The 13,293-nt window shown below is 54.8% G+C and overlaps 1 protein-coding gene across 8 annotated transcripts in view; it reads left to right on the top strand.

Moving 5' to 3' along the window:
* Nucleotides 1-11,424, top strand: part of MAST3 (microtubule associated serine/threonine kinase 3) — a 52,763-nt gene extending 41,339 nt beyond the window's left edge. For all 8 annotated transcript variants that reach the window (XM_030820409.1, XM_030820407.1, XM_030820403.1 and 5 more), the window contains 9 exons: nt 814-923; nt 3,332-3,465; nt 5,192-5,436; nt 5,894-6,121; nt 6,432-6,658; nt 7,171-7,293; nt 8,308-8,471; nt 8,866-9,047; nt 10,615-11,424. In XM_030820409.1, coding sequence (XP_030676269.1) covers nt 814-923; nt 3,332-3,465; nt 5,192-5,436; nt 5,894-6,121; nt 6,432-6,658; nt 7,171-7,293; nt 8,308-8,471; nt 8,866-9,047; nt 10,615-11,150 — 1,949 coding nt within the window. In that variant the 3' untranslated portion in view covers nt 11,151-11,424. The remainder of the gene's footprint in view (nt 1-813; nt 924-3,331; nt 3,466-5,191; nt 5,437-5,893; nt 6,122-6,431; nt 6,659-7,170; nt 7,294-8,307; nt 8,472-8,865; nt 9,048-10,614) is intronic.
* Nucleotides 11,425-13,293: the final 1,869 nt, after the last annotated feature.

Here is a 13,293-nt window from a genome sequence, read left to right as displayed (position 1 = left end):
AAAGAGATGCGCAATTTTACCTAATTCTGTGTGACCCATTTCAAGGAATCACTGAAGTTTAGAAATAGGAATTCCCGCCCCTGGTCCCACAACCTGTTTTTTTGTTTGTTTGTTTTTGTTTTTGTTTTTTTTTGAGACAGAGTCTTGCTCTGTCGCCCAGGCTGGAGTGCAGTGGCGTGATCTCGGCTCACTGAAACCTCTGCCTCCCGGTTTCAAGCAATTATCTGCCTCAGCCTCCCGAGTAGTTGGGATTATAGGTGCTTGCCACCATGCTTGGCTAATTGGTCCCACAACTTTTTAATTATTTATTTGTTGAGATGGAGTCTCGCCCTGTCGCCCAGGCTGGAGTGCAGCGGTGCGATTTCGACTCACCACAACCTCTGCCTCCCAGGCTCAAGCGATTCTCCTGCCTCAGCCTCCCAAGTAGCTGGGATTACAGGCACATACCACTACTGCCCAGCTAATATTTATATTTGTAGTAGAGACGGGGTTTCACCACGTTAGCCAGGCTGATCTCGAACTCCTGACCTCAAGTGATCCACCTGCCTTGGCCTCCCAAAGTGCTGGGATTACAGGCATGAGCCGCCGCACCCGGCCCCACAACTTTTTAGGGACACAACTGGTGTTGATCCCCAGATATCTGCTCTGCCACCCAAGCGTCCTGTGGTCCTTAAACACACCAGGCACTGTCCCACCTCAGAGCCTTTGCCCTGGCAGTGACCTTATCCTGAGACGCCCTCCCTGCATCGCCACACTGCCCTTGAGATCATCTGTGGGCATCAGGCGTGCTGCATGTGCCTCTCCCTCCCACAGCACGTTCGGAACGTTACCGCCACCTGGGCTCCGAGGACGATGAGACCAATGATGAAGAATCGTCCACAGAGATCCCCCAGTTCTCCTCCTGCTCCCACCGGTTCAGCAAGGTGGGCCCGGGTCCCAAGGGAAGCCACTGCTCAGAAAACATTGCATGATGTCTCTTTGCTTTCGTATCTGTTTTTTGATTTTGCTTTGTTTTGTTCTGTAGAGATGAGGTCTTGCTATGGTGCCCAGGCTGGTCTCCAACTCCTGAACTCAAGTGATCCTCCCACCTCGGCCTCCCAAAGTGCTAGGAATTGTATTTTTTTTGTTTTGTTTTGTTTGAGACGAAGTCTCGCTCTGTTGCCCAGGCTGGAGTGCAATGGCGCAATCTCAGCTCGCTGCAACCTCTGCCTTCCGGGTTCAAGTGATTCTCCTGCCTCAGCCTCCTGAGTAGCTGGGATTACAGGCGCCTGCCACCACACCCAGCTAATTTTTTGTATTTTTAGTAGAGATGGGGTTTCACCATGTTGGCCAGGCTGGTCTCAAACTCCTGACCTGAGGCTATCCTCCTGCCTCAGCCTCCCAAAGTGCTGGCATTACAGGCATGAGCCACTGCACCTGGTCAATTTTTTTGTATTTTTAGTAGAGATGGGGTTTCACCATGTTGGCCAGGCTGGTCTCAAACTCTTGACCTCGTGATCTGCCCGCCTCGGCCTCCTAAAGTGCGGGGATTACAGGCATGAGCCATCGCGCCTGGCCTTGTTTTTTTTTTGTTTTGTTTTGTTTTTCTAATTTGCCTTTGTTTTAGCCATTTTCAGGCATACAATTTCCGAGGCGGGCGTATCACTTGAGGTCAGGAGTTCAAGACCAGCCCGACTAACATGGTGAAGCCCTGTCTCTACTAAAAATACAAATTTAGCCGGGTGTGGTGGCAGGTGCCTGTAACCCCAGCTACTCGGGAAGCTGAGGCAAGAGAATTGCCTGAACCCCAGAGGTGGAGGCTGCAATAAGCTGAGATCATACCGCTGCACGCCAGCCTGGGCGACAGAGCGAGACTCTGTCTCAAAAAATAATAATAATAAAGTAAAATAAAATGTACAATTTCGTGGCATTCAGCACATTCACAATGTTGTGCAACTGTCACCTCTATCTAGCTCTCAAATGTTTGATTCCCCTAAAAAGATAATTCATACCCATTAGCAACCACTCCCCATTTGTCCTCCTTCAGCCTCCATCTTTATGGATTTGCCTGTTCTGGGCATTTCATATCAATGGAATCTCACACTGTGTGGCCTTTTGGGTCTGGCTTCTCTTACTCAGCATCATGTACTCAAGGCTCATCCCTAATGCAGTGTGGACCAGTGCTTGCTTCCTTTTTATGGCTGAGTAATATTCCATCATATGGACAGAACACATGGTTTATCCACCCATCTTTGATGCACATTTGGGTCTATTCCACCTTGTGAATACAGGTACCATGCTGGGTGTTATTTTAGTTTATTTACTTATTTATTTATTTATTGAGATGGAGTCTTGCTCTGTTGCCCAGGCTGGAGTGCAATGGTGCAATCTCAGCTCACTGCAACCTCCACCTTCTGGGTTCAAGCGATTCTCCTGCCTCAGCCTCCCAAGTAGCTGGGATTACAGGTGCACGCCATCACACCCAGCTAATTTTTGTATTTTTAGTAGCAACGGGGTTTCATATGTTGCCCAGGCTGGTCTCAAACTCCTGTCCTCAAGCGATCCGCCTGCCTCAGCCTCCCGAGCTTAACTTACGTTCCCTACTTTGTTTATGATCTGATCAAAAAATGCTCCACTCTGCTCTAGGCCTGGGCCCCAGGCAGGACTTTCTAGTCAGCAGCAAAAATGCAGCTTGGTAGCCTGGCCCCTGAGCCTCAGTTTTTCCATCTGTACAATGGGCTAAAGTCTATGCTCTTTTAGGGATGTGGGGAGTGAGGATTTAGGGAAGTGACTCATACCAAAGCACCTGGTACATAGGAATCACTGGACTAAGCCAGCTTTCTTTTTTTTGAAACAGAGTCTCGCTCTGTCTCCTAGGCTGGAGTGCAGTGGCACGATCTCGGCTCACTGCAACTTCCGCCTTCCGGGTTCAAGCCATTCTCCTGCCTCAGCCTCCCAAGTAGCTGGGACTACAGGCATGTGCCACCACACCCAGCTAATTTTTGTATTTTTAGTAGAGATGGGTTTTTACCATGTTGGCCAGGCTGGTCTTGAACGCCTGACCTCAAGTGATCCGCCCACCTCAGCCTCTCAAAGTGCTGGGATTACAGGCATAAGCCACCAGGCCCGGTCTAAGCCAGCTTTCTTGCCACCTTTGTTGTTACTGGTTTTTTTGTTTGGGCTTCTTTTTTTTTTCTTTTTTCTTTTTTTGAGACAGGGTTTTGCTATGTTGCCCAGGTTGGTCTCAAACTCCTGGGCTCAAGTGATCCTCCCGGCTGGGCCTCCGAAAGTGCTGGGATTACAGGCATGAGCCATCGCACCCGGTTTACCATTCTTTTGTCTTGCCTCCCAGGTCTACAGCAGCTCTGAGTTCCTGGCCGTCCAGCCCACTCCTACCTTCGCTGAAAGGAGCTTCAGTGAAGACCGGGAGGAGGGGTGGGAGCGCCCCGAGGTGGACTATGGCCGCCGGCTGAGTGCTGACATCCGGTAGGTGACCTGAGGAAGTGTAGGCAGATCCAGCTTCCAAGCCTGCTGGGAGGTAGAGACACAAAATCTGATGCAAAGGGAGTTTCCAAGTGGCCAAGTAGAAAAGGGTCAAACATATTGACCAGCCTATCAGATCCCTGACAACCTTGCTCTCTTTGGCTCTGTGTTTCTCACCATGCAAACATAAAACAGCTATGTACCATCATGCTGATAGGCACACTTTTCCTTCTGTCCAGAATGCCCTTTGCTTACTAACTCCTATTCATCCTTCAAAGCTCAGACCCAACAGAAACAGTCAATGTCTGCTAGAGGATGGGTGTTGGAAGCTGGACTTTTTTTTTTTTTTTTTTTTTTGAGACGGAGTCTTGCTCTGTCACACAGGCTGGAGTGCAGTGGCGCAATCTCGGCTCACTGCAAGCTCCGCCTCCCGGGTTCACGCCATTCTCCTGCCTCAGCCTCCCGAGTAGCTGGGACTACAGGCGCCTGCCACCATGCCCGGCTAAATTTTTTATATTTTTAGTAGAGACGGGGTTTTGCCGTGTTAGCCAGGATGGTCTCGATCTCCTGACCTCGTGATCCGCCCTCCTCAGCCTCCCAAAGTGCTAGGATTACAGGCGTGAGCCAATGTGCCCGGCCCTTTTTTTTTTCTTTTGTTAAGAGACTCTGTCTCCCAGACTGGAGTACAGTGGCACGATCATAGCTCACTGCAGCCTCAAACTCCTGGGCTCAAGAGATCCTCTTACATAGCTGGGACTACAGGCGTGCACCACGGCACCCGGCTAATTTTTTGTAGGCCAGGTGCAGTGGCTTACACTTGTAATCCCAACACTTTGGGAAGCCGAGGCAGGTGGATTACCTGAGGTCAGGAGTTCAAGACCAGCCTGGTCAACATGGCGAAACCCCGTCTCTACTAAAAACAAAAAAATTAGCCGGGTATAGTGGCGCACGTCTGTAATCTCAGCTACTTGGGAGGCTGAGGCACAAGAATTGCTTGAACCTGGGAGGCAGAGGTTACAGTGAGCCAAGATTGTGCCACTGCACTCTGGCCTGGGTGACAGAGCGAGACTCTCTCTCAAAAAAACAAAACAAAACAAAAAACAAAAAATTGTAGAGATGGGGTCTCCTTATGTTGCCCAGCCTGGTCTCAAACTCCTGGCCTCAAACAATCCTCCTGTCTCAGCCTCCCAAGGTGCTGGAATTATAGGTGTCAGCCACTGCACCCAGCCTGGAAGCTGGGTTTTAAAAGTTGAATAGGAAGCCGGGTGCAGTGGCTCACACCTGTAATCCCAGCACTTTGGGACCCCAAGGCAGGCGGGTCACTTGAGCTCAGGAATTCAAGACCAGTCTGGCCAACATGGTGTAACCCCGTCTCTACTAAAAATACAAAAATTAGCCCAGTGTGGTGGCAGGCACCCATAATCCCAGCTACTTGGAAGGCTGAGGCAGGAGAATCACTTGAGCCCTGGAGGCAGTGGTTGTAGTGAGCTGAGATTGCACCACTGCACTTCAGCCTGCGTGACGGAGTGAGACCCTGTCTTTAAAAAAAAAGGTGAATAAGCGGTCTCCAGGTGGACAGAGAGGACAGTGCAGACAGACGGAACTTGTCCTGTCTATGCAAATTGCCCCTGACTGCAGACTGAGAGTTAAGATGTGGCCATAAAAGGTGGCTGAGTATCCTGGGGTGCAGGTGCCTGGCAGGGGTGATGCAGGCTCTTCCTCCCTGCAGGCTGAGGTCCTGGACATCCCCTGGATCCTCCTGTCAGTCATCTTCGTCCCAGCCCGAGCGGGGTCCCAGCCCATCTCTCCTGAATACCATCAGCCTGGACACAATGCCCAAGTTTGCCTTCTCATCAGAGGATGAGGGGGCAGGCCCAGTCCCTGCAGGCCCCAAGAGGCCCGTCTTCATTCTAGGGGAGCCTGACCCCCCACCAGCGGCCACCCCAGTGATGCCCAAGCCCTCGAGCCTTTCTGGTAAGCGGGCCCTGAGTAAGAGGGATGATGTCATGGAAGTTTCCCAGAGGAGGGGCTATTTGAGATGGGTTTTCAAGGATGAGTAGGAGTTCTCCAGAGCCAACAAAGGCTTTAAGAGAGGAGAAGCCAGGGTCCCAGAGAGACTTCCAGCCCCCAAGGAACCCCAGTCTAGGGTAAATGCCCCCAGCTTCATAGAGTCAGGATGGGACCCCTAGCTCCCAAGATGGGGGAACTAAGGGTCTAAATGGGTGTGGAGGAAGGCTTCCTGGAGGAGGGGACTTGAAGGCTTTTGCCTAGAGAATAATTTGGGAAGGGAATGCAGGAAGAGGGAACTGCATGAGCAAAGGCCAGGAGGCTGGACTGTGTAAATAGCGACCAGGGAGGATGGGCCTTAAGGTCCCTTTAGGACCACATGGTGAGTTTGAGGGGCACCCGGCTGACCCTGCTGACCCTCTAGCTGACACGGCTGCTCTCAGCCATGCCCGCCTACGGAGCAACAGCATCGGCGCCCGACACTCCACACCAAGGCCTCTGGATGCCGGCCGGGGCCGCCGCCTTGGGGGCCCAAGAGACCCAGCCCCTGAGAAGTCCAGAGCCTCCTCCAGCAGTGGCAGTGGTGGCGGCGGTGGGGGCCGCGTGCCCAAGTCGGCCTCTGTCTCTGCCCTGTCCCTCATCATCACGGCAGGTAATGCCCAAGGCCCCCTCTCACCTTTGTCTGTCTGCACGCATTTTAACCAACAGGATGGGGGCCCTTCCTGAGTTGGGGAGGCTGGGGATGAGCCCCAGAAGAGGGGAGGAGGAGCAGGACACAGGGAGAGCTGGGGGGACGGTGTTCCCAGTAGAGGGCACTGCACGTGCAAAGGCCTGGTGGGGTGACCATGCTTGGGACATTGAAGCAACAGCAAAGTGGCCAGGGTGGTCGTTGTGGTGGGAAAGAGGGGGCCCCAGGGGAGACCTGCGAGGGAGTGAGTGACCCCCTCCCTAACCCCCTGCAGATGATGGCAGCGGCGGTCCCCTTATGAGCCCCCTTTCCCCGCGCTCTCTGTCCTCGAACCCGTCGTCCCGTGACTCCTCGCCGAGCCGAGACCCGTCCCCCGTGTGTGGCAGCGTGCGGCCCCCCATCGTCATTCACAGCTCCGGCAAGAAGTACGGCTTCAGCCTGCGGGCGATCCGCGTCTACATGGGTGATAGCGACGTCTACACTGTGCACCATGTCGTCTGGGTGAGTGCGGAGTGGGAATGGCAGGGACCCGGGTCCTAGTCTCACTCTGCCCAGTCACGTCCCTTCTCAGAGCTGCATTTTGGAGCCTGGCAGGGTTAGGTAGACAGAGCTGGTGCCACAGAGTTCATCTTGGTCCCTGTCAGTTGGCAGGGAGGAGGTCAGATGAGAGAGACAAGGATGGATGGATGGAGGCTCACAGATCCCAAGTGGCATTTACCTCCCAGCTCCATATGGGGATGCACTGGACATGTTATCCTCCCTCTTCCAGCCCAAGGGCGTCAGGGCATGCCCTCCCTATTGGTTGCTCCCTGAACACACACAGAAGACTTTCTGGAGGAGGGGGCATAGGAACTGGGGCTTTGATGGGTGAGTAGGAGTTCCCCAGGATCAGGGAAACTGAGGCAGCACAAGAGGCAGCAGCTTGCTGGGGTCCCACAGCAGACCCAGCCTGGGCTGGGGTCTCCAGATGTGGGGCCCAGGCCATTGACCCCACAGTTCTGGTCTGCCCCCAGAGTGTGGAGGACGGAAGCCCCGCCCAGGAGGCCGGCCTGCGGGCCGGGGACCTCATTACCCACATCAACGGGGAGTCGGTGCTGGGGCTGGTGCACATGGATGTCGTGGAGCTGCTGCTGAAGGTACGGCACCCCCACTGCCCACCCTCAGGGCTCTCCGGCACCCCTTGGCCGCAGCTCCCCGTTCCCAGTGGTTCTCCGCGTCCAGACACACAACCCCACATTCAATGTCAACTCCAGGCCTGGCACACCCACTTCCTTCTGCCCAGAATACATGTCCTTCTTCAGCCCCCAAAATCACCCCTCAGAGCTGCTCCTCCAGGAAGCCCTCCCTTCTCCCTGGGCGCCCTCACATCTGTTCCTCCCTCTGGCTGAGGCCTGGAGGTAGGAGATGGGCTCAAGACAGGAGGAAGGGCCGGGCGCGGTGGCACACGCCTGTAATCCCAGCACTTTGGGAGGCCGAGGTGGGAGGATCACCTGAGCTCAGGACTTTGAGACCAGCCTGGGCAACAGAGCGAGACCCCATCTCTGCAAAAAATTAAAAAATAAAATTAGCTAGGCGTGGTGGCATGCGCCTATAGTCCTAGGTACTTGGGAGTCTGAGGTGAGAGGATCGCTTGGGCCCAGGAGGTTGAGGCCATAGTGAGCCGTGATTGTGCCATACTGCACTCCAGCCTGGGAGACAGAGTGAGACCCTCCCTGGTTCTAAAAAAAATAGAGGGCTCTCATGTGGGCAGCTGCATGGGTGGTTCATTGGATAGCTGGACACTGGGCAGGTGTCTTTGGCCTAATGACTCATGGGCCATTAAGTGAGTGATTGGGGGATGGGGAGATGTTGGGGTGATTAATGGGTGGATACCAGATAAGTGGGTGACAGACCCCGGGAGGGTGGAGAGTGAAGAGGGCAGGCCTCGATGGGCATTGACCACAGAGGGAAGGATCTTACCAGGAGGGATGGTGCTCCCTGGGCTGTTGTTTGACCGGATATATTGGGTAGGTCACTGGTTGTGTGGATGAATGGATGTTAGCGTGGTGGGTCCCAGCTGGTGCCCAGAGTGAAGGGGACACAGCAGCTGCCTGGCAAGTGCTGGGCCCTGTGGGAGGCACAGAGGTAACCCCTCACCATCCCTCCCACAGAGCGGCAACAAGATATCCCTGCGGACCACGGCCCTGGAGAACACCTCCATCAAGGTGGGCCCCGCCCGGAAGAATGTGGCCAAGGGCCGCATGGCACGCAGGAGCAAGCGGAGCCGTCGGCGGGAGACCCAGGATCGGTGTGCGGCAGTGACCACCAGGGAGCGGTACACAGGGGCAGGCCATGGGGACTGGGATTCTTTTTTTCTTTTCTTTTTCTTTTTTTTTTTTTGTTTTTCGAGACAGTGTCTTGCTCTGTTGCCCAGGCTGGAGTGTAGTGGCTCAATCTTGGCTCACTGCAACCTCCACCTCCCGGGTTCAAGCGACTGTCCTGCCTCAGCCCCCTAAGTAGCTGGGACTACGGGCGTGCACTATCATGCCCAGCTAATTTTTATATTTTCAGTAGAGACAGGGTTTTGCCATGTTGGCCAGGCTGGTCTCGAACTCCTGACCTTAAATGATCCGTCTGCCTCGGCCTCTGAAAGTGCTGGGATTACAGGTGTGAGCCACCATGCCTGGCCAGGAGCAGGGGTTCTGAAGCCTCCGGTTTTCTTACCCCAGGCGGAAATCACTCTTCAAGAAGATCTCCAAGCAGACCTCTGTGCTGCACACCAGCCGAAGCTTCTCCTCCGGACTCCACCACTCACTGTCATCCAGTGAGAGCCTCCCCGGCTCGCCCACCCACAGCCTTTCCCCCAGCCCCACCACTCCCTGCCGAAGCCCAGCCCCTGATGTCCCAGCAGGTGGGTGCATCCTGAACCCCCGCCGCCCCGGCTACCCTGGGAGCAAGGGCTGGTGGGCCCCAGGAGGGAGGAAGGAGTTTAGGGGATGGAATGATGTGATGTAGGGAAAAAGATGACCGGGATCCTGGTGTCTAGCAGGGAACCTGGGAGTACTTAGAGACGAGTGCAGGTGCCAGGGAAGGGTGTGCCCAGCAGAGGAAACATCATGGACAAATGGGGCTAGACAGGAGGGTGGGAAAACTGAGAAGAGGCCAGGCGCGGAGGCTCATGCCTGTAATCCCAACATTTTGGGAGCCCAAGGCAGGAAGATCACTGAGCCCAGGAGTTTGAGACCAGCCTGGGCAACACAGGGAGACCCCATCTGTACAAAACATAAAAAAATTAGGTGGGTGTAAGGCCGGGCATGGAGGTTCACACCTGTAATCCCAGCACTTTGGGAGGCTGAGGCAGGTGGATCACCTGAGGTCAGGAGTTCAAGACCAGCCTGGCCAACATGGAGAAACCCCGTCTCTACTAAAAATACGAAATCAGCCAGGCGTGGTGGCACATGCCTATAATCCCAGCTACTAGGGAGGCTGAGGCAGGAGAATCGCTTGAACCCGGGAGGCGGAGGTTGCGGTGAGCCGAGATTGCACCATTGCACTCCAGCCTGGGCAACAAGAACAAAACTCAATCTCAAAAAAAAAAAAATTAGGTGGGCGTGGTGTTGCACACCTGTGGTCCCAGCTAATCTGGAGGCTGAGATGGGAGGATCACTTGAGCCCAGGAGGTCAAGGCTGCAGTGAGCCATGATTGCATCACTGCACTCCAGCCTGGGCAACAGAGTGAGATCCCGTCTCAAAAAACAAAAGGAAAAAAAAAAACAGAAGTGATACAGAGAAGGCTTTCTGGAGGAAGGGGAGTAGGAGCTGGGGCTTTGATGGGTGAGTAGGAGTTCACCAGAGCTAGGCCAAGGAAACAGCCCTCAGCAGGAGGCAGAAAAGTCTGGCATGAACCAGGCATGATGGCTCATGCCTATAATCCCAGCACTTTGGGAGGCCAAAGCAGGCGGATCACTTGAGGTCAGGAGTTTGAGACCAGCCTGGCCAACATGATGAAACCCCAACTCTACTAAAAATACAAAAATTAGCCAGGTGTGGTGGCACGTGCCTGTAGTCCCAGTTACTTAGGGGGCCGAGGCACGAGAATCACTTGAACCTGGGAGTTGAAGGTTGCAGTGAGCCAGGATCATGCCACTGCACTCCAGCCTGGGTGACAGAGCAAGACTCTATTAAAAAAAAAAAAAAAAAATTAGCCAGCCATGGTGGCCTGCACCTGTTGTCCCAGCTACTCAGGAGGCTGAGTTGTGAGGATCGCTTCAGCCCAGGAGGTTGAGGCTATGATTGAGCCAGTGCACTACAGCCTGGGCAACAGAACAAGACCCTGTCTCAAAAACAAAAACAACCAGGCATGATGGGTGGCCGCATGGAAGGATGTGGGCTTTAGCAGTTTTTGTTAGTCCCACAGCTCCACTTCCGGACTGGGGACATTGAGGCCAGAAGCCCTGACCTACGCTTATCACCCACAGATACCACTGCATCCCCACCCAGCGCATCCCCGAGCTCCAGCAGCCCCGCCTCCCCAGCTGCTGCTGGCCACACCCGCCCCAGCTCCCTGCACGGCCTGGCTGCCAAGCTTGGGCCACCCCGCCCCAAGACTGGCCGCCGCAAATCCACCAGCAGCATCCCGCCCTCCCCGCTGGCCTGCCCGCCCATCTCCGCACCCCCACCCCGCTCGCCCTCACCCCTGCCTGGGCATCCGCCCGCACCTGCCCGATCCCCGCGGCTGCGCCGGGGCCAGTCGGCTGACAAGCTGGGCACAGGGGAACGGCTGGATGGGGAGGCGGGGCGGCGCAGTCGTGGGCCAGAGGCCGAGCTCGTGGTCATGCGGCGGCTGCACCTGTCCGAGCGCCGAGACTCCTTCAAGAAGCAGGAGGCCGTGCAGGAAGTTAGCTTCGATGAGCCACAGGAGGAGGCCACTGGGCTGCCCGCCTCAGTGCCACAGATCGCCGTGGAGGGCGAGGAAGCCGTGCCAGTAGCTCTCGGGCCCACCGGGAGAGACTGATCCCCTGCCAGGTCTCTCCCTGGCCTCAAAGTTACGCGTTTTCTTGTGCAATGTTTTTTCCATAAAGTCACGCCTGGATGGGGACTGAGCCACCAGCCTGACACCCAGAAGGCGAGAAGCCATCTTGGTCCTTGCTGGAAGGTGGACACACCGCTTGTGTTCTGGTGTCAATCGGGGCTGGATGGGGCATGAATGGGGGACAAGGGTAGCTTTGTAAATAGCAGCAAATCCCTGCAACTAATTTATTACTTTTTTTTCCTTTTTTTTTTTTTTTTGAGACAGAGTCTCACTCTGTTGCCCGGGCTGGAGTGCAGTGGCGTGATATCGGCTCACTGCAACCTCCGCCTCCCAAGTTCAAGCGATTGTCCTGCCTCAGCTTCCCAAGTAGCTGGGATTACAGGCACCTGCCACTATGCCCGGCTAATTTTTTGTGTTTTTAGTACAGACGGGGTTTCACCATGTTGGTCAGGCTGGTCTCAAGCTCCTGACCTCATGATTCGCCCGCCTCGGCCTCCCAAAGTGCTGGGATTACAGGCGTGAGCCACTGGGCCCAGCCTAATTTATTACTTTTTATAAGCGATAGCCGTACTGAGCTGCCCCCTGAAGGCGGCTGCCAGGTCTTGCCCCATGCACCTGGGACTCTGTTTGCAGGCCCTGCCCTCTGGGCTAAGAAGGAAGCACTTTGGACAAGTCATCTATGTTTGTGTTTTCTAGTTTTTCTGTACTTTTTAAGTGTTTTGTGTTACCTGGTCTCATTCCCCTCCCCACACCCACCCATTTGAGGGGATGGAGTTGAAGTCACCTGGTCACCTGTACCGGCCCAGTTCAGATACAACCTGGATTGTCCACAAACAATTCCTCTCACCCACAAAATAATGTAATCCCAACGATGGACTGGATTCTGAAGGCCACTTCCCACCATCATAGCTGCCATCCCCAGGCAGTGCCTGCTCTATATATAGAGTATGCCTCCAATCCTGCAGGCTTCAGCCTGGAGAAGGGATGTGGGAGCTGGAGCTTTGATGGATGAATAGGTGTTCACCGGATCTGGGCAGAGGGGTCATCCGCTCCCCAGGTGGGCACTGATAAAGGAAGGTACAGGCCTCACCTGGCACTGCCAAGGCAGCCTCCGGAAATGCTCGGCTGTCTCGGGGCATGCTCCAGTATGCCAGTCCTGCGGGATTATGTTCAGCTACTTCCAGAAACACTCAGTGTCCCCTCCCCTCAGGCTCCGCCTCGGCCTCGCCTTGTCCAGTCTACCCTGGACAAGATGCCATGTGTTTGAGGCCCAGCAGAGTAAGCCCTTGGCGGTGATGTGTCTGAAACACTTGTTAGGGGTTCCCTCCATATGTCAGAGCCTCTCTGGGATAAAGTTCAAGCCAGAAAACCCAGTCAAGGCTCGAGTTTGAATTTCAGCTTCACTGTGTGGCTCTGGGAAAATGGCTTTCCCACTCTGTGCCTCAGTTTCCTTGTGTTTACAAGACTAATCCCATTGACTGTTTATTAAGCACCTACTGTGTGCCAAGCGCTTTTACGTGGCTTCTCCCTCAGCCAGCCTTGAGAAGGCTGGAGGTGGTGTCATCACCTCCGTTTTACAGACAAAGCAGCTGAGACCCCAGCGAGGGGCGGAGACCTGTCCCACGATCACCCAGCAGGAGTCGTGGCAGAACGGAGCATCAGCCAGACCCTGTTGTGGGCGTTGTCATCAAGGGAGCTTGAATGGAGGGTCTGGTGTCAGATACAGCTGACTCCAGCCCCAGCTCATCCCCCATGATGCTGTGTGACCCACTGGGCACTCTGGTGAGGGAGCTTTCCAGACATCAACAGCCCACTCTGCTTCCCTTTCTGAGTCCCCTGTCCAGCACTGCCTAGTGTTGGAGGGTAGACCAAGGCTGTGCATGATTCACCCCCTCCTTCCATCCTGGAGCTGGCAGTGAATAAAAGCCCGTATTTACAAAGATGAGTTCCAACGTCTGGATTTGTGAGGGGCTGAGAAAGGAGGAAGGGAAGAGTGGGGAGGGGAGCGGAGTGAAATAGACCCATGGCTCAAAGTCATTGCAAGTGGGTTTTGAGGGCTGCATAGCAGTTCGCTGTTGAGATTCTTCCCGATGCCATCGCTGGTACCAGCCTCCTGCTACCCTCT

This window comes from Nomascus leucogenys, chromosome 10 (assembly GCF_006542625.1).
Source record: "Nomascus leucogenys isolate Asia chromosome 10, Asia_NLE_v1, whole genome shotgun sequence".
Lineage (NCBI taxonomy): Eukaryota > Metazoa > Chordata > Mammalia > Primates > Hylobatidae > Nomascus > Nomascus leucogenys.
Note: the sequence above shows the minus strand (reverse complement) of the source record. Positions and strands in the feature narration are given on the sequence as shown.